The 21935-nt window shown below is 37.7% G+C and overlaps 1 protein-coding gene across 3 annotated transcripts; it reads left to right on the forward strand.

Moving 5' to 3' along the window:
• Positions 1-210: 210 nt before the first annotated feature.
• LOC129791044 (protein bowel) lies at positions 211-21238 on the forward strand. Of its 3 annotated transcripts, none has more exons than XR_008750658.1 (4): positions 211-743; positions 5756-6568; positions 18845-20027; positions 20417-21238. XR_008750658.1 is itself a non-coding variant. In XM_055828951.1 (3 exons), exons 2-3 carry the CDS (start codon positions 5766-5768, stop codon positions 19941-19943), a joined length of 1902 nt encoding a protein of 633 aa, XP_055684926.1. In that variant the 5' UTR covers positions 211-743; positions 5756-5765; the 3' UTR covers positions 19944-21238. The 3 variants fall into 3 exon arrangements, 1 of the variants encoding a protein (XP_055684926.1); XR_008750657.1 differs by having other exon boundaries at positions 20851-21238; XM_055828951.1 differs by having other exon boundaries at positions 18845-21238.
• The last annotated feature ends 697 nt before the right edge of the window (positions 21239-21935 follow it).

Here is a 21935-nt window from a genome sequence, read left to right on the forward strand (position 1 = left end):
TGAGATCTTCTAGTGATCTTTGTATGATCTTATGTGAAGAAATAAAATTTTGAGAAATTTTCTTGAGACAATTTGGCCCTGGGGAGTGACAATCTCCCGAAGAAACCACACCAGAGAACTGGCTTCTTTGCATCTCACTCAATCTTCTGTGCTTTAGTGACTTTGTCTCACTTCCACCTCCATTCGTAGAGTCAAGTCGGATTTCATGCCGCGATCGATCTTCAGTTTCAGTGAGAATACCGAATAAGAAGCACCTGTAGCAGTTCGGTTGCGCTTCGGTAGCCACAATGGATCACCCCTGTTGTTTTTAATACAAAATCCCTGACTTCTGAACTGATCCTCAAGTGCAGTACACCAGCTACTGGGTGATCGTGCTAATGGATTAGCATTTGGGAGTGATTGTGCGATCATTTTCACAAGAAAAGGTGGGAATTTTCGTTAAATGCTATGAGTGATCGCAAGTGATCGCACGCGGATTGCAAATGATCGCAAGTGATCGAGAGAGTGCTAAAAAGTGACCAAAACCAATTTAATGGATCATTGTTCTTTTTGTTCGTTTTACTCTCTAAAATACATGTTTGGTTTGTGAGTGAAACTTAAATCAGCCAAAAGTGATCATTAGAGGAATGAGAGATCAGAGTGTTTTTTGAGACCATTTCAACGTATTAGCGGTGGATTTATTCGTGGATTATTTTTGGATTACAAGTGGACGTGAATTTTGCCGTACGAGCCATCCAAGACAGGTAAGGCGTCATTAATCATGAAAAGGAGCGATCGTATCGAGATGAATGCCAAAAGATCGCATTAAAAAGCCATTTATGAATTCGGTTGGAATGCGGGGGCGACAAATGGGTGGCTCAGTGTGCGACAGCAGTGTGTCAGAATTGAAATTTATTGATAATGAATTCACTCACTGTCTTCTCAGCTACCTCAGCAGAATCTCACTTGCTTATCTGTCGCTCCGGCACCTACCTGTGTGACCGTACCGTGATCGAATGCGGCTCACGGACCGACTGACACCCACACTCCACTGCACTGTCTTCTGAGTGCTGTGGACTGTGCAGAAAACATCACCGAAGCATTTCCTTTCGCGCGCGCGATTCAGCTAACCATGACTGTAGCCGCCACTGTTGAGTCGCTTCTGGTGGGCTTCTGTGGAGCTGTGAATTTTCATAATTAATTAAATGGTGGCAAAGAGACGGAGAAGTGGTATAAAAAAAAGCGGTGCTACTAACTTTTTTTCTTAGTCGCACTCTCTCGCTCTGCTTTTAATGAATAATTAAACAGTTTGACTTGGCTGTTTTAGAGCTCCTCCAACTCTTTGAAAACCATGGTGGGTGATTTCCATGGAAGATGCTAATCCACATGGTGTACACCTCCACTGTGTCTCTCGAGTTTTTACCTGTACCTCCTCTTGTTCTCTCGCACAGATGCCCACGAAAAATAATATTTCTGACTTGAAATTATTTTCAAACAAAATTACCATCCCATATATTTTTGAAAATTTTTATTCCATATGATTAAATAATTTAAAAATAATTCAAAAATAAAGGTTTTTATATTTTTTATGAACCATATTAACTAAAAACTGCTTAACCGATTTAGAAAATTAGGGTGTTTCGGCGAATTTGGATAGGGCTGTATGAAATACAGTAATTAGGGACTGATAGGCAGCTATGTAGTTTGAAAAGCTCATCTTAGCTTAACTCACACAACAAGACATGTTACGATAGATTCATATCGTTATGTAATAGTATTTTTTGTTAGAACTTTGATGCTTAAAATTATCGATAAAGATGGCGTTGCATATCAAAAATATTCACGTGGTCATGCATAATAATCAAATTATTAGGTGGATTAAATGCGTAAAAAGATTCATCTTATCTTCTAGAAACGCAATAGATTGCGATAACATTTTCTCCACATGCCTGTTGCTACTCCAACTCCTTCTTGGGACTTTTAAATCTCCCCGAAGATGATGGTAAAGATTTGTACTTAACAGTTCATCGTCGGCCATCTTGGCCGCTTCATCACCTTTCCGCTCAATCTCTCTCTCTTCAGGGATGGCGAATGTTTTTATGTACCAAAAGGCAACGAAGAAGAATCTCCATGCTTGATCCCGCCAAGTTTGTTCCACAAAACGCTCACAAAGTGCTTCGCATGGTATTCGCTTCTTCGTCATATCTGTGTAGCTTCACTGTGCGCAATAATTCAATTAAAATTACGATCGTAAGAGGTTTTTTTTTTCCCCCATATACTTTCCTCATCATCTTCTGCGTCTCTAATGCTGCTGGGGATCTTTTTTTCTTCTTCTTCTATTCTCAGCAGATTTTTCCTAGCGGCGATCTCAAGTGAGAGATACACAGTGCGCTAAAACCATTGATTGCTGGTTAATATTTACAAACTTTTATGATTTATAAAATCAATTTCAAACAAAGATGCCGCAATGTCTGACGATGGTCACCTCCAAAGACAACCCATACGGCAAACTCCAGTTTTTCAAATGGCCACTCAGAGATTATTTTTCTTTCAAGTGCCCATTTGAGGAAAAATCCCAAAAAGACTCAGCAGAAATCAATTCACTTTTTTTTTGGGGCCCGTCTCTTTTTGTCTACCGTCACTATTTGTTTAGTTCCATATGCACACAGAGGAGATGTGCTTTGGACCCCAGAATATGAAGATATAAGTAGATGAAAAAAAGAGAGACGTAGAAAGAAAACAAATAAGGCAAATTATATCCCAATCTTTTCCTCTTTTTTCCACCATCTTGGCTGTCGTTCCATCTCAAAATGTAATCTCAAGAGGACCATACGCTGGCAAATCTCCATGTTGTTGCCTCATTTGGGCATTGGGTTGTGTGAGTGATTCTCAGTGTATTTTACTCTCGGTTATACGTAAATTAAATATTTACCGCGAGTACACAATCCCATCACCATATTCAAGAGAATACTTTCCTCATCCCCCTACTCGATGTGGACGATAAGTCAACAAAACATGAGCAAAAGATCGCGTACAGTGAGGAGAAGTAACACTGATAAGCTTTGCGATGTTTATATTGAAAGGGATTCTTATTTGAACCCAATTATTGGATTATCTTGCTAATTGAAAAAATAAATATGGAATATTTCTCTCTATGCATAAAATATTTTGAAAATAAATTCATTTTTTTAAATTCTTATGTTAATGTTATGAACATTTAATATATATATTTTTTATTTTTCAAGCCCATATTAATGATTTGAAAATAGCATTATACCCTTTAAGGTCCATTGGGTCATACGCTGACCCAAAGGCTAGATTTTGAAAATGTGTCATTTTGTATAGTTATTTTATGAATATTAAGTCCAATTTAGTACAAGACTATGGCTTTACAATCCCTGATCATTTTATGACCACAAAAGGACATCCCCAAGGACTCACAGGATCAGGAGGGATGAATAACTGAAAATTTTAGAGTTGAGATTTTTTGCTAAAAATGTCTTATTTGACCTCAAAGGAACCCATAAAAATTATTTTTAGTTCAATCACCTCGCTAGATTGATTGAGGACCTTAAAGGGTTAACAAGCCTTTCCAATAAGTCGCTTGAAAGTGCTCTAAACCTTTTTTTTAACTAAATTAAAATTTCATTTGGATAACATTAGCTGTTCCTTTTGAAAGCAAGACTTAGAGCTACGTTGTACCACAGACGCTGAATCTTTGCGCAAAGTTTCATTTTGTCGTCTCCTGAGCGAATTTGCATTGTTCCCCCGTTGTTGGGGGCAAATTCTCCAGCATAGAGGAAGTTTGGTCTTCCATGGAAAACCCATGTTGAAAACCACGAAATCATGTCTCCTAAGCCGCACTCCCGCTCCCCCGTGAATTCCCATTACAATGGGACTGAGTCTCGGAATATTTATGTCTCTCTCCCCGTAGCAAATGCTATTCAATGCAAAAAGGAGTTATATGTATGTATGGTATTGTGACCAAAGCGACAGAATGCTGTGCAGAAAAAAAGAGTGCTTCGAAAGGAGGAGAAAAAAACAGCATCCTAAAGAATTTCTAAAGAGAGTCAAACAATGAAGAAGGAACATTTTGTGCATTAACGATTCGCGCACAAGAGGAAAAGAGGAGTAAAGTGGAAGATGAAGCAGCTGTGGGGAGTTAATAAAAGTAACATGTAAAAGAGCTATTTCGCGACTGTTTAATATCTACCCATTGTCTCTTTGTTCGCTCTCGGGATGCAGCACCGCAAATCACTAGTGGCCCCCGTTTGCATTTATTGCATCCCAAGTGGCAATTTATCTCCATGAGATCGCATAGAGCGAAAGAATCCACTTTGGTGAACGACCAATAATGCTTTTCTTCCTAGATACTTGACCATGTTTTATTGGTTTCTATCATTCTTCCGTGCTGACTTTGCTTGTTCTTCGCTTTTTTTCTTTTATTTTTAAATGTTATTTTACTGTTCTCATTCTAACCCCTTTTGTGGAGGTTTAGGGCGGAGGAAAAATCCCCGAGGTTAGATGCAAATGTTGAAATCAACCCAAACTAAAAAAAACCACCAAGAGAAGCACATTTTTATGATGACAGACTCATTGCTTATGCATGTGGGACCCCGTGGAAAAATAGATACTTCTCTCTTATCTTCTTCAAATACTTCTGGAATACGCACACCACATACATTTCCCATATAACTCACAAACAAAGTATGATAAATGGGGGAAAGAAACCCAAAAGAATGTACTCGTATTTCAGTAGAAGAGACGCGCAACTTTTTAACTGGAAAACGTACATTCAAAGAGAAATTCGGTGTGTCTTTATCTCCCCAATTGTCACTGTACCGCCATATATCCAGAAAATATGACTTGGCCCATTCAATATGTTACATTTCGTGCCGGTGAACTCTCACTGTAAAAGGTTCCATTTTGTTTCTTTCAGAGATTCACAATCACTTTCATAAAGAAATCTCTTTTATTAAACAACAAGTTAGGTACTTAATCATAGAGATTCGTCTCACGCAAAAAGGAGCAAATATTTGTGATTTGAGATATGTTTATTGAAAATTTAAAGCTCACACAGTAATTGCAACACAAGAAGCTAATTTATTGGATAAGGAGGGTAATGTTGGTGCAGTAAATAAGATGATTATCACGTGGCGCACGATATACAAATTGAATTCAATTAACCATGTATCAGATATGCCGGGCTAAAAGCCAAATGAATCCTATTTGTTTAACAATATTTATTAAATCCGCACAGAGATTGGTTTTATGGTAAAATGCTTTATACATTATGTACGTAATTAATAAGGAAAATTAGAGTGAAAGGAAGAGTGGATGTTGAAATTAATAATTTTAGGTCTCAGAGGAAATCTTTATAATTAAAACATGTATCAAATTATTGAGGATATTTTAAAATACAGACAAAGTAGACATTTTCCGGAAAAATGTGAAGAAAAATGTAGAAGCAGCGGGTAATATAAAGATCAGTTGGAAAAAAGGAAAGCTTTCGATGGAGACGCCTGGTATTACATGACAATTTTTTTTTAATATTCGCCCGTGTTCGTGAGTCAAAATTTCAAAATCTCGATTTCTCAATCAACTTAAGGATTTCAAATTTTCTTAAAATATTTATTTTAATTAATTTCAAAACTAAACAACTTATCAAGCGATCTTCCCCTATAAGAAGGCATTTCATCAGTTTCTTTTATATATTTTTTTAACATTCTTAAAAAACACAAAAAAATGTAAATTTCATGTTAAATTTCTTTTTCAGTGGCTAAGCCATGCCAACGGGAGGCGCTGAAGCCGTCGAGGATCGCTCTGTGCGGTCCTCTCGCGTCGATCAGTTCCTCCAGTCGTCTCCAGGTGGAAGTGGTGGTACATCCGCACTCATTAGAAGTTCATCTGGTGGGAGGAATGCACCCCCTGCTCCTGGATCATCAAACTACGAAGCTCAGCTAGCCTATCAGCATCACCTGGCAACAGGTATGCTGAGTCCAGCTGCACAGCATCATCACCATCGAGAATCTTCGGCTTTCGTACCCGTCCTACCGTCACGATCACTCAGAGCTTCCATGTACCCGGGACTTCTCGATGGACCCGACCAGTTGCCCAAGGATGCATCTGGGAAACGGGGTTCGGGGTATGAATTGATTGCCATGATGGCGGATAAAAGAAAAGAATTAGCCCTACGTGAGGCAGCTGCGGCTATGCTAATGCCACGGGGAAATCCAGGACAGGGGCCGGCTCCTCCACCAGGACTCTACCCGCCGGCTGCAGCATTTCTGGCTGGACCTAGTCCATCTCCCACGGCTGCAAATACATTCACATTCCCACCCACCGCTACGGGACTATTTCCACCAGGTGTACCACCAGGATTGCACTCTGGGCTCGATAGGAGATTACTCAGAGCACCCGGAAGGGCATCTAGGCCCAAGAAACAGTTCATCTGTAAATTCTGCAATCGACAATTCACAAAATCATACAATCTTCTCATTCACGAACGCACGCACACGGATGAGCGACCGTATTCGTGCGACATCTGCGGCAAGGCATTCAGGAGACAGGATCATCTGAGAGATCACAGGTAAGCTCACAAATTTCCATAAATCTATTAAGACTCGCGGGCTCATTTGGGTACGTGGAGTCTGTTCTTGCGGCGCAAATAATATTACTTATCGCCAGCACTACAGCATAAGTCCCCATCATTTTAAAACTCACGGAGATTGTGTTTAGTTTTTTTTTTATTTTGCCTCTATGCTCTCACACTGAGCTGTGAGCATTGTATGAGTAGTTTATTCTTGAACAGAGGTGCCCATATAGTCAATTTTGCTCCGCGTAGACTCGGTGGAATCTCCATCGTGAGGCCTCAATCCGGGTCGTTGTGATCTTCAACATTCGCTGCGTCTCATTGAAAGAAATGCTGTTTCATTTTTGTAAATGGGTTTGAAGTCAAAAAGGAGTGCTCGCGCTGTGGTACCCAAAAGGGAGGAGAGAAGATACGTGTGAAGGCAACAGCGACAATCAGAGAGTTGTTTTGGTGTCAAAATAAAGACTTTTTAATTAACAGACACTCAACGGGCGGCATTTTACCTCCAGCATGCAAACTTTACATGGGAAATGTACGCCAAAAAAAGAAATATTTTATGCATTTTTTCGCGAATTTTGCGCTATTGAACAACGCATTGGGGCAAAAAATCCCCGCGTGCAAACATTCAAAGGGGAGCTGCGGTGCCACAGTCAAGATCACAGAGAATCAGTGCGCTTTCAAGAGCCGCCCTCTCGTCTTTTGCTTTCATGATAAAAGAATGAAGTTTGCACCTGGCGCATGTTCTGTTTGATCAGGGAAGGTATATAGGTACATATTGTAAGTTTCTGCCGAGAAAGATTCCCCGCGTATGAGAGTTGATTGAACTGCCACTCTCATATTGGTTCTTGTGCGAGAAAAGAAATATATAATGTGCTCAAATGATTGGATTGTAAGCCAGGAGAGAACGTTTTAGGCACAATTAAATGATTCAGTTAGAATATTCCATGTGATTAATGAGCTTTTTACATCTCCATGACTATGTATTCCATTTGATTTGATATTCTTGTCTTGGGCGACTGTGTGCAATGCGAAGCTGTTGGAAGGTGTGTCGATCTCTATATAATTTCCAACATAAATTATAGAGCTTACGAATGGACAAGGCTAAAATAATTACAATTTTTCCATCTCTCAGCCTCCAACACACACTCACACTTTTGAGCTTTTTTTCGTGTGAGTGTGCTTTTATATCAGACGACATGAGAAATTTTTGTACCTATTTTAATACCCTGACGAGAGAAATCTATTGAGGCTCTACAACTGGTACATCATTACCTGAGCTCCCCGATTGTCGATCAATCTTGTGATATGTAGGAAGACTTTTTCTCCCTCGTAATCTCCCACTTATTTTTTTTCCCTCAAACTCCTCCAATCTCATTTGGAAGAAAAGAAATATTATATAGATCTCCCAGATAGATTAGACGAGGTATTCTCTCTCTCAATCGATGACCATTACTTAACATTATTCCACCGCCATTTGGCTTAATAACCTATCGGGTTCACGTACACTCGGAGAAATCTGTGCTTTTGGGAAACAGCATTCAAGTTTTTTTTTTAATATTACAGTCCCTCGAAAGAAATAATGCAAAGGTTCTCAAATAAAATATTAGTTGGTGTTCCACTTCGTGGCCAACACCAAGTATTGTAATCGTCGGAAAAACCGACCACCTCAGATCGGGCTCAAACTTGGTATGAGCACGTTTTAGACATCCCACATTACGAAAATGGTGGTGGAAAATTTTTGATCCGGCCGGCCTGCCGGCCGGCCTGCCGGCCCGGACTCCACATTTTGCCTTATATCTCGAGAATGGTAACAGATAGAGACTTCAGGTTTGAAGTTTTCTATAGAAATGTGGGTGTAAAATTTCATTTTTTTACATTTTTAAAATCCAAGATGGCCGCCGTCCGCCATTTTGAAACACCGTCAACCAGTTCCCTTATAGCTAGAGGTCTGAAATTTTAGTATGTTGTAGAGCTCAGTGAGACGTTTTCATCAATAATTCATACTTGAAAATCGGTCAAGCCGTTTAGCAAATATGGCGGCTCAAAGCAAAAAGTGTTTTTTCGATATAACTCGAGAACGGCTTGACCGATTTTGACCATCTTGGTATCAAATGAAAGGTATTGAGAAGCCCTACAACTGTCTAGAACATTCCAAGTTTCAAAAACATCCGCAAGAGGCGCTAAAATCAAAAACAAAAATTGCATAACTTTAAGGGGCTATATCTCCGAATCGCCATCATCGATTTCCTTTAAATTTTGATATGTTGTAGCCTGACTCAATATCTTTCATCAGTCCGAAAATGAAGAAATTCTATGTCGCCGTTTAGAAGATATAGCCATTTGAAAAATTCTTGAATTTGAAAAGTTCTAAGAGCCATATCTCTTGAACCGCTTGTCCGATTTTGCTCAATTTGGTATCAAATTAAAGGTTTTGCAATTATCTACAACTTTCTAGAACATCATAAACATCTAAAGCCATTCCTTGAGGACGAAAAATGCGAAAAACTCTTTTTATGAAACAAAAATCCGCCATTTTGTGTTCTAGAGGTGACCTTGAAAATCATTTAGATATATGTCAAATTATAGCTTATTTCAAGACCTTTCCAAAACTAGTCACGAAATTTCTGTAGGTTTTATAGAACTAGAGATATGTCTATTTTTATGCATCAAATTGCTGAATTTCACAAAAAAATTCAACTTTGCCTAATAGTTACTGCTCAAAAATCAATTTTAACGCATAAATAAACTTTTCCACGTTGTGGGACACCAACTCTTATAACTGGACGCGTTATGATTGACTTTTGCTTGGGAAAATCTGAGAAAAAAATTTTTTGTGAAATTATTTTTCTTGTCAAATTTTATTTGTTTGAAAGCTACATTCATCCCCTTTTTCAAATCTGCCAGAATGACCAAAATCGGATGAGTGATTAAGTTTTAACAGCCGATTGAAGAGAAAGTGGCATTTTCTGCCTTAATTTTGATAGGAAAAATTTTTCAGGAACAAAAATATTTTCTTATTTTCTTGGACAAAATATTTTTACTAAAGACCTTTGCATTATTTCTGTCGAGGAACTGTATTTTTAATATTTTTTTTTAACTTTTTTATTTTAAGTTTTGTAGTTATGTTCTGGTTTACGATTAGTTTCTTGCAAAATTGTCCAAAGGAAGATAATGCTTAATCATAAAAAATTTTCATAAAAACTTAAAGAAATAAAATAATACCAAAATATTAAATTAAAAACTCTTAATTTTTTTGGAGTTTTCATAAGAAGCCTCTAATAAGAATCTAATAATTTATTTTATGATAATTTTTTTTGTTTTTCTTGAGTTATTATTTTATGATTCGTATGTTTCTCTCTTATATACCTATTAATTACTTTTATATTTAAAAAAAATTAAACATCGAAAACAAGGTATAAAGTTTTCCATGCATTTTCTACAATATTTTAACTCTATGTTAAGATTTTCATACCGATATTAATTTTCCCAAAAAAAGAGCTACATAAATATCGACGTAGGTATATAATTTCCGTTCTTCTGGGTGTAGGAACAATTTTTTTTTTTAATAATTTATATACTACAGAACAAGAACACAAAAGGCACGGGGAATTATGTTTTTTCCCCTCCCAAACCACAAATGGACTCAAAGATCACTCTCTTTTTCATTCTTATACCCAATGGACCCATTATGGTGGTTGCTCTCCATACATTTTCAAGCAGGGTGTGGGGGGGTATCATTTTGGTATTTTGCATAATGCAATAAAATCGTGCAGCGGTGTCTGGGCGCATGGGGACTGTTGAATTTCATTCAACAAGCTGTAAACATTGGAAACAGCGAGATCGCCCGAGAAGGTACATGGAACGAAAAGTGCCCCAAAGTCCATTGAAAATGCAAAATAAGTTGCAGTCGCAACAGTTTTATTGGTGAAACACACCACGGCGTGTATTTTGTGCTCAGCGGGTTTTACGATGTATTCTCCTCTGTGTATGTTTTGAGGCTTATTTTTTTTTCTTGGAGAGTTTCGCGCTTGGGTCGCTCCACAATGGCTTATTTTGCCTTTCTTTGCACGACGACCGCGAGGTATAAAATAAAAATCAATCGATATACCGAGTACAAATAGAAGATCAACACGGGCCACACCACAGAACAGGATTTCACTTACATCTTGCACCCATTGACTGCATTATCACCTTAACTGATCTCACTGAAAGCTCTCTTTTCGAAAATTGCTTAAGACGTTCTCAATCTTATTCGGCCAGTACCATTTCCGGCTCCTGCCGTATAAATTGTTCAGGAAAAATTGGAAGAGAGAGAAATACAATAAATTACCGGACGTTGTATCTTAATTGACACACGTTCGTTCGTTTTTTTTTCTCTAAATATAATTCAGAATGACAACAGTTTTGATTGGGACATACATTTAAGAAGCAACATTTCTTTCTGACTCTGCGTGAAAAGTTATTGGGAAAATTTTCATTCTCGACAGAAAGCCATTTGAGAAATGTAAATAAAATGTATTAGAACCATTAGAACTAACAATAAAAGTATCCATAAAATCGATAGAAAAGTCCACTGCGAACGCTAAATCGGCATAAGAATGGTGCTCGTGGTTTCTTGTAGACCGGTTCTTGAAACTCCTCTTAGCCACGATGGAAGATACCCAGCCCATGGGGTTATGGCGCGAAAAAAAGAACACACACGCAAGAATTGGTCAGCTATCGTTGGAATTTGAATAAATTTCAATTAAATTGCAACATAAAGGTAATTTTCTGAATGCCTAAAACACTCGCTTATTTCCCGCGAGAATCGTCCAAGCGACTCCATAATTGTGGATAATTTCACTTTAATTGCAAGCTGAATTTAATTTATTGCGCCAACCGCTTGAGGAACTGAAATGATATATAAGCCCCGCCAAAAAAAAGAGAACCTCCGTGGATCACATTTTGAGATTCACCAAAAGATCAACAAAAGATACACACACACTATTCAACTATTTGAGCGTCTAAGAAAATATTCTCTCAGCGAAAGAAGAATGCAAAAAATCTTAGCGAGAGAAAAAGATCTTTTGGCATTCTTCAGCTAATTCTTTGGTGAAAATAAAAATCAGATAAATTCCCTCACACATAGGTATAAAAATTATGATGGACGTTACGTCACGTAGCTGTCGGTTCCTTTTGTACGTCAAGGGGGAGATATTAGCTAATAAATGGTGTACCTTTGTGCAGCACTTCGGAGAATTCATGGGGAAAAGTGCCTCGGAGATTAGCATCGTATATCTCTCACCTGTCAGATTTCAACTGATTAAAATAATCTCCTGGAAATTTGTTTTACACAATTGGCCAAACTTACCCAGAGGGGAAGATTGTGGCAATAAAATATTCTACTGTATTTTGAGGAATTTATTAGCTTATTATCCATATTGGAATTTAAATAATAAATTCATCGGATGAGTCATGATTTTAAGTGTTGAAAAGAATTTACAAGGAATTAGAGTTTTTCATTAAAAAGTAATAAATTACAAGGACATTCACTTATAAAGCGTAAACCATAAAGAAAGAGTTCATGAACCAAGATATATGTATATGTAATTCAGAAGTGCTTTAATTCATAACAATTTATGAAATTCTAAACTTGTATTCCAACGATTTACATTTCTGTTCTAACGATTGATGTTTGTCGTTTCTCTTCTAAGTTTGGCATTTATTTAAATGTTTAATCGGTATTTTTTTTACGTTTGTTATTTATTCTATAGTTTAACAGTGATTTTTTAAGATTAATGTTTCTTTCTGAACTCTTAGGATTTTTAACGTTTAACGTTTATTTTTATTAATATTTTAAAGCAAATACGGAAAATGCTTATATGTAATCGTTCAAAGTTACCATGATTTTGATACTGGTTACACAGCTTACAACAACAAAGTGAATATCCGAAAAAAGCGCTAATAATACCGAGAAAACATTTCCTAATATTAGCCAAAATGATTTTCTTACCTAGAACTTGATCAAAAGGCAAATAAGACATTCGACTAACGTTCGAGATTTCTCACATCAAACACTTATATAGAAATTCTAGGAAGAAAATTCAATTTTGCGCTTTAACGTGAGGAGGGAAAAAACGCGCGAGTGATGTAGGTTTTTTTTTCTCCATCAAGTCTATGCATCTTGTCGATGAAATCTTGCGCGGAGTTCTTGTGCATTATAATGAAGATTCTTTGTGAATTCAGCAGTGTGTGTAAAATATAAATATGAAAAATTTAATGTTGCATTTAATGGCTTTTGACTACCGGGACGCAAAAACCGACTTTAAGCATCGCAGTCTGTCGCTCGACTTCACTTTTAATTAAGCAAAACTATAAAGTTTCTCATGCAGCAGTGCCCATAAACCCAGTGTGACACCTCGAAATGAGCAGTTTGGTATTTGCTGGGAGATTTTTCGAGATGGGCAAAGATGCTTTTTGCGCATCATGCAAAATATTCTCAGGCCGTTTGCATGCGGAGCCTCACAGAGACTGATGCGCGCGTAGCACCTTTTGGAGGGAATGTCTCGGTGGACCTTGCAAAAGATGGCAAGAGGACAAAACTCTCCATGCTAGCGGCGATTGCCACAATGAATCTCTAATTACCGACTAGCCCCGAGTGATTCTCCATAAATCAAAAATGCAGGTGATGCAGAAAATTATTCTACACGCGGATGCAGTCGACGTTTCTTCGTTGTTGTCCATTCTTTTTTGCTCTTCGTCTTCTTCTATCTTTACTATATACAAGAAGATTTCAACCTTGGGCTGAGGGTATGGCGGGTCAGGAATGGGTATGGCAGGGAAGGAACTCTTGCATTGAGATTGAGAAAACATCTCGCGTAGCTTTTTGTTGCAAAAACCCAGTGTTTCAGCAGACTTTATAGGTTTGCGAATGGTAGTATGAAAGGATGCAAAATGGTTGGGCCCTTGAGTGCTTATAAACACGGGAGAGGTGGAAGCGAAAATGATGAAAAATCTTATAAGAGCATTTCTGGAGCCTGTGCAAGAAGCGGGGATTGTTATTAAAAGGCATAAATTCTCTGTATGAAGAAAATTATATCAGCGATTATGTTCTTACTGTCATTCCCCCTCCGGGAACATCCGAGCTGGTTCTTTCGTGATTTTTTTCTGTATGTGGTGCACTTTATCGAAGAAAATAATCAGATTGCTAATGAAGGTGAGGGGACAGCGAGTGGCAAAAGAGAGGAATGAGAGCATGACAACTTCTTCAATTTAAACCACAACGGTGGAGCACTCAAAAATTCTTTCACGTACACCCAAAGACATTAATGTGAGAAACATTTTTTTTCTCTCTTGGACATTATGCAAATTTCATTGGAATTGCTTATAAGATTTCACGTGTGGAAACTTCCCTAGAATCTCATTGATCAGTCTCCTCACAGCACTCATGAGAGATACGACCCCACCTTCATTATATGTTGCTCTCCAACATCTTATATCCGAATGCGAAACATGAAGAGATCCCACCTTTTGGATCGCGCACATCAGTTAAAAGGAAGATTTAAGCGACATGATGAAGATAGAGATGCCTGAGCAGAGAAGAGAAGAAAAAACTTTGTGCAAAGAATAAGAATTTAGATGGAAGAGCAGCACTTTTTTTCACCTTAACAAAATTATAATTAGCATTAAGAAGATGTGGCTGTGGAGAAGAAGACAAAAAAATGACCACAACGGCGCATATTTACAGCATTCATTAGAGGAAAAGTGTTGAATCTGACGGGAACACTCTAATTAATGTTGTCTCAAAGAAATCTTCTCATAATGGGTATGGACGAGACGATGCTGAAAGAAGACAAAAAAAAGCTCTCGCACTATAGTTGGGGCATAGAGAAAAATCAATATAAATTTCTTCTTTTCAAACACCATTCGATTAACTCCCGGAGTCCGGAATGTTTAATTTAATGTAATGGCTTTGGAACACGACATCGTCGATGGACAAGAAAAAGAGTTGAAGCACGATAGATGTGTGTATGACAAGAAATTGCCTCAAGGGCCAATTCCAACCAAGCTTTGGCTCCAGTTTCCATTCAAAAGCCTCCATAGACGGTGAGGAAAAATGCAGTGAGCCAACCAATGATTAGGCGGCGGATGCGAGACTATTAGTTTAATGAGCCGTCACTGATAAAAAATGACATAATTGGCGTAATTGCATTAAGAAACCATAAGAAAATGCTAAAGACGCAAAGACAAAGAAGAGTAAATTTATTCATGAGCAAAGAGAGGAAAAGTCTACGGTAGATGTTAAATTAAGATCAGCAACTATTTTTTTTTCTTAAAGCTATAAGACGAATATAAGCTAAGCATAAATGGATTTAAATCCTGTCACAATTTAAAATTGACAAAAGATGTCACCACTGCACAACTTGTTCCTCTGGTGAGAATACAAAATAATACATCTCTAAGTCTAATATTCACAATCTTCTAAATATTTTTATTTAAAAAAACCAAATATCCTGACAAATGAAAGTTTCACATCATCCTTCAAATATTTTTCGGCTCACTGCTTAAGGAAGAGAAGTTAAAAAAAAAAGCTCCACGAGTGAAACAAGAGTGATTGGTGTCCACTTTTTTCACCTCTATTTTTATTAATATTGCCTCTTTTGCTATTATGTGGTATTTATTTATGGCAAAGTTTCCTTTTTTCTTTACCTCTACCAGCTCTGCCCAATTTAATGGGCGCATTTATGATTTTTACTCGTGGAAGAGCTCTAATGACTTTTAATGCTAACAGAGTAATTTGCTTTTGATTGCATTCCCTAATCCAAATCTCCATTGGGCTTTTTCATCACACACGGTGACTTTCTTGAAGTGAACATCGTCACATTCTCAGGTGCATAAATCTCACAGGTCGACAGTGGAGAATCTCACAATATTATATGGGAGGGATATATAGAGGAGAGGTTTTTTGACAAATTAAAAAGAATAAAAAGACGCACAGCCTCCAAAATGGTTAGAAATGCTCAAAAGATTTTAATCTTTCCTCCGGAGCTGCGTCGCATAGCCCAGAGGCGCCTCTAAATTGTGGTTCAACCACTCACAAACACTCAGTCACGAAAATCTACAATCAAAGTGATATTAAGGCTTTCCACTATGAAGAGTTTTTTTTTCACATTCGTGATTTCGTCATATTTAAATAATTTTCTCATCTTTCATGGTGCTTTCGAGACAAAAAAAATACCCACTCAACTCACGAGGATGTCAATCATTGTGTATATGAGCCCCAAATTTACCTTTAATTGTTCCTTCGTCGTGGCAGCTTACTGGGTGCAAAGAAAAGAGGTGACCATGTCGAATTGTGAGAAAATTAAAAAATTTTAAACATTTAAATAAATTCACCAAAAGGGCAATGCAAGATTGGTGGGAGATAAGAAATTTTGCACGGTTAATCATTTCGCTTTGGCTTAATTGCAAATTAATTCGGTGTACAGAATTGCATGAAGCCATTAAACACCTTTCAATGAGGTGCCAAATATTTTCATTTCGATCGACAAGAAATTGGGTCGAAGTACTTTCACAATTCGCCATTGTTGGCTCTCTCAGAAAATTTCAATTTGCCCGTTGATTTAACATTTTGCAGAAAGAGTTGGATTAAGGAGTGGACAAATACTTTTTAAATGGAGATTTAACTATTTTATTCTTTACTTTATTCTATAGAAAATTTATAATAAAGTTCTGCAAAATAGTCATAATTTTGAAAAAAAAAATCCGATTTAGATAATTCTTATTCAAAGAAAAAAATCTTTTTAATTTCTGAAGCTATGTTTTTTTATTAATGAATTGTGTACAATATTTTCTAGAAAATTCAACAATAAACTCTACAAATTACTGCAATCTTGAATAAAAAATGGATTATTCTTTAAAAAAATTTCTTCAAAAATGTTTTTAAAATTATGTAGGTATTATGTAGGTAGTCTTACAATAAAAAACAAATTAATATAATTAATTAGGTCCTACCTCTAGAAAGAATGAAGTAAACAACAGAAAATTTGAAATTCTAATTATATTGCCCCCATTGCCCCTGAATTTCTGTACTTATATAGCCCCTTAATTTCACTAGGCAACCCCTTAATTGCCTCTATAACATTCTTTTTGCACATCAGAGAATGTTCTCCGAAAAATAAAAGAAAAGTTAATTGCTTGAGCTCAATTACCCATGATCCAATTCTTATGAGTCATACACCCTTCTATGAAACTTGGATTGTTTTCAATACGAATTCTTTTGGGGAATTCTTTCTAGTAAGACTTTAATGGGTAATTGAGTATACGTGCGGTGGATTAAACTTGAAGAAGAATTCAATGAACCATCGTATGTGTGGTTTAAAATCGTGATTGTACCGCAAAGTCCATCTGTTGAGGCAGTAAATTCCGCAGCTTTCAGCTCAAATTTTGATTAACATTCTGATATTGCTGAGGTTACACAGGAATCCCACCATAGCGACGCGTTATTCTCACACACGCGCTTTTTTGAAGGTATTTCAATGTGGAATTTTCAGTATTGTACCAAAATCGATTGGTCGCGAACCACTTGGACAATTAAATTAATTAACATTAACGACATGGCAAGAAAAAGGAGATTTTTCATCATTAAGCCCATGCGAGAGTTTCTACCCGCGCGGTGGAACATTGTCACGCAAATCTTCTGTGTCTTATCTGGCACACAGCATCGATGGTTGGGGTTCCACCAGCAGAAGAATATAATGCTCAAAGATGAATCTCCACAATCCTCGTTAATTGGATTGTTAAGAAGACGACGGCACAAAAACGGAATCATCCTCCTCAAAAAAGAAGTTTGCGCGATGGTAAAAATCGATTTCGTTTTGCATGCGAAATAAATCCCCCAGTGCAGAAAGTCTCTATACGCAAAAGGTTATTAATTAAAGCGTGTTGTACACAGCGAGTCAGAAAAATATGAAAGGAGCAGAAAATCCCAAACACGATGGAGTGAGAAACAAGCCACACTGCGTCCAAAAAGATGTGATATTGAAAGTGTCTTTTAGTACATTTTATTGTTATTGAGCACATTTTCTTTCTCGCTTAAAATACCAAGTGAGTGTTAAACCCACCTCGATGATATTTTTCGATATATAATTTTATTGTTGGCGATTGAGGCGATAAATGTAAGGAGTTTTATTGAAATTTGATCAGATCCAGGTGTAATTAAAATATTTCATTTGACTCACAGAGTCGATCTTGAATGGAAAAAAAAAGATTTTGTGTGGTCAAGGCGCATTGACGTTATACATCAATTTCTTTATTGATTTTTATTATCATTAACAATGAGCACAATTGCATTTTGAAAAGGTTTAAAATGTTATTAAAAAATGAAATTGAAGAAAATAATGATTCTTAGAAGAGAAAGAGCTTAGTTTTGATTAAACAATTTTTAATATGGTTTTAAAATATGAGAAAAAAATTGAAAACAATCCTTGATATAAGAACTTTTTTGGGCTAAAAAAAACTATTAAGAAAACACTTCTAATGTTTTAAGAATATAGATAAAAATCGAGTCTTAAAATCATTTTTAAGATTTTTTTATTATCACGCTATATAAAATATCTAATCAAATCTATACAATATTATGAGCTTTTAACGCTAAATACTTCTTACCTACCTGTATAAAAAACACCATACAATGTACGGCCTAACCACCTTGGATCTCTTTGAGTTCTCGTACATTAAAGTTTTGTAAAATAAGAAAAAAAAAGAAGACTCTAAGTGAAAGAGTATGCCCAAGTGAGGGGAATAGAATCCATTTCACTCAAGCCACTTTTATACTTCACAGAGGCACAAGAGATTAGAATCTTTTATGGAATCTCTTGATGGTTTTTTTTTTCCTTTTGCTCTTTCACTCGTGCTTGGTAGAGTCGCTTTGCGTTGTTTTTTTCTTCGGGATCCAAAGAAGATCCGAGGTAGAGCAAGAAAAAAAAAACACGCTCACCTCATCTTGCCGTTTTCCTCATCTTCTTCTCGATCATGATCGTACAGCCACAATTTTGCTCCCTCCGAGTCTTTTTGCTTCGTTTTTTTTCTTACCCGGGCACGCTGTCCCAGACCGCAAGAAGTCTTCACCGTGCAAGTGCATTGCACTGGTTCAAGTCAATTATTTCACATTCTTTGCCGCGATGGCAATGAAATTGGATGGAAGAATAGTGCTGGTGCGAATGGGTGTTGCGCGCCCCAGACGATGGAGATCTAATTAAAGGAGGAATGTTAATCTCCTTTTTCTCTCTGTAGGTACATACATTCCAAGGAGAAGCCCTTCAAATGCATGGAATGCGGCAAAGGGTTCTGCCAATCACGCACGCTGGCCGTCCACAAGATACTCCATATGGAGGAGTCCCCCCACAAATGCCCCGTTTGCAGCAGGAGCTTCAACCAGAGATCAAATCTCAAGACACATCTCCTCACACACACGGACCACAAGCCGTACGAATGCTCCTCATGCGGAAAGGTTTTCCGGCGAAATTGCGACTTGCGTCGACATGCCCTCACTCATGCTGTGGGGGATGTTCCCGGAGAGGTGTTGGATGTTGGTGAAGAGGAGCGTCATTTGTCCGGAGATGAAGATGACACGGTACTTGAGGTGGATTCTCCGGATCACTCTCCAGTTCGTCTGAGGGATTCATCAACATCACGTCCCAGATCCCCTTCAAAGGGTCCCGCGAGGGAAGAAGAACACGAAGTTCCAGAACGGGGGGATGAGCATGAGGAGGAGGAAGAAGATGAAGATCCTGAGGTGGATCACGACAAAAGGACTCCTGATCGTCAATCGCAATCCACGATCTCCGAAGGGGAGCACGCAGAAGTGACCCATTGTCACCATGAAGGCTCCAATGAGTATACAATGAGGCCATCAATTACGGACATGTCACTGCCTCCTCGGCCCCCTATTGATACCCTCCCGCTCACCCATCGTACCAACATTCCGCGTCAGCAACCCAAACCTGAACCTTACGTACCCATGCTGCATGTTCGCCGAGATCTCCATCACAAAGCTCCAAGTATCCCTCCAACGGCCACCGTAACTAGTGGTCTCCTTGATCCAACGGCTGCATTCCTTGGGCATATCCCTCTGCGGAAGAGACCCCTAGGCCCGGATGGAGAACCCATTCCACTCCTCCCGCCAAGACATATCCTAAATCCACACCACCTTGGACATCCCCTGTCAATGGCGCGGCATCCGCCGCTCATGAAACCCCCCGAGGAAATGATTCTACCGCCACCTGTGGTGGCTCCAGATCCTCCAGCTCCACCACCAGCAGCCCCACCACCACCCCAAGCTCCAGCACCACGCAAGACTGGCTTCAGCATAGAGGACATCATGAGGCGCTAACGAAAGACTTGCGCAAAGCGACGAACCCACCAAGCGGGTTAAAGCTCCTACACGCTCCAAGAATATCTCTCTAAGCTCCAGCAGGTATTTTTCTTTAATTAATTTTAATATGAAAGAAGATGCATTATAAATAGTTCTGACAGGATAGGATTAATAAGATGAACGATGAAGGCATTGCAAGAGGCCTCTGAAAAGCAAGTTAAGCAATTGAAAGATATTTTTTTTAGTTCTTTTAAAGAAATCCTTGAAAATCAAGTTAAGCAAATTCCTTCGGCGATTATTAATTTTGATCTTTTTACAAATTATTAAAATTAATACTTTGTTGATGCTCTGCAATTTTTTTTCGTAATCTCTGTGAGTTTCTGTGATGCACTTGAAGGTCAATCCTTGACTTAGAACTTTCAGAACATCACATCGGTCATGGTTTCTTGAAGACCTCTTGCAATCCGGTATTGACAAACGTGATATGATAGAGTTTTCAGCGGAGATGGAAATTTCGCGTACTGATGCCATTAACCATTATTTATTGGCTACTTGTTTTCAATGTTCCGCCCGGGGGAGGGCAGGGGATGGGGAATGGCATCGAAAAGCCATTAAGTGGCAACATGCCATATAAAAAGAATTTAACAGCAAATGGCATTTTTTCCACCTCGCAACTTCCTCTCCGTGTCACCTCTTTTCCACGAGTGGAGCGTAAGAAAGAAATGAAGAATTTTGCGATGTCTTTAAATGTCGATAGGAGACACATTAAGATATTTGTATAATTAATGTTCAATTTTTTTCACCATTTAAGTGGAAAATTAATGAGTATTGTTATGTACTTAGATTTTGTTAAGAGAACATTTATTTTAATTGCAAAAGTCGATAAGATTTTAATGTATTACTTTTTTTCTCCCATCACCTGCAGCTGAATATTTAAGATAAGGCAAATGAGTTTAAGATAGTATATGGTGTTGTATATAAGGCATACATGCTACGAAGCAATCTAATTTAAATCTCCATGAGTTTTTTTTCTTAATTTTATTATTCTGTTTCCATTTTCGCGTATAAGAGATGATGTTAGGAATGTAAGATTCTGAGAATGTCTTTGTACTTCGTCTTCCATGTCATGGAAGAATTTCTATTTTAGATTAAAATAAATTTAGAAGAAAAAAAATTCTCAAAAAGAATGTACAATTTGTTTTTATCCCAAGTGTAACGCTATAAGATCATTAAGGTTATTATGTGATTACTTATCTCATATATTAATGTATTAAGAAAGGCAAAAAAGCAAATAAATATAAATTTGAGTCTCAGTGACAGTTTTTTTTTTTCCTTTCCTTCATTCTTAACCTCTGGGGCTATCTTGTCCCCTAAAAGAGTCGCGCGAGAAAAAAGGTGTGTGTGTTGCTTCCTCACAACGATGAAGCCCTACAAGAGATGCGTCTCTTTTCCACCACCTCATCCAACTTTAGAGAATTAATCGACTGTCTCTTTGGGACTCTTCTTCAGCACCGAAAGACTCCGCGGATGACGACTTCACCTGACCCAACAGGTTTTTTTATTGCCATAATCGGATTATCTTCGTTTTTTTTTCTCCATCAACCTCTGTCTCTCGCCTCGTACCACGAAATTCGATTTGGGAGATGCCTCACCGAGATTTCCAAATACCTCAAAGTTCAGACACATCCGAGGGTTATTACGCCAAAGGCGCGACAGCCACCAGCATCCAGGGATACATTTTTTTTCTTCTTCTTAATTCAAAAGGAGATTCTCGTGGTAAAAAAGTGGTAGGTATGTATACACAATGGAGAACCCAATGGTCCCAGAAATATGATAAATTAATCTTAGAATTACGGCAGACCCAATAATAATAATAATTTATTTACATCCATATACAAACTAGTGTATCGGACAAATGTGTTTACATGATGTTTTTACAGATTTTTAAAATATTAAATATAATCTATTAGTTTAGTTTTGTACAGGAATTTCATCAATTTTTCAGTTTTT

This window comes from Lutzomyia longipalpis, chromosome 2 (assembly GCF_024334085.1).
Source record: "Lutzomyia longipalpis isolate SR_M1_2022 chromosome 2, ASM2433408v1".
Classification (NCBI taxonomy): domain Eukaryota; kingdom Metazoa; phylum Arthropoda; class Insecta; order Diptera; family Psychodidae; genus Lutzomyia; species Lutzomyia longipalpis.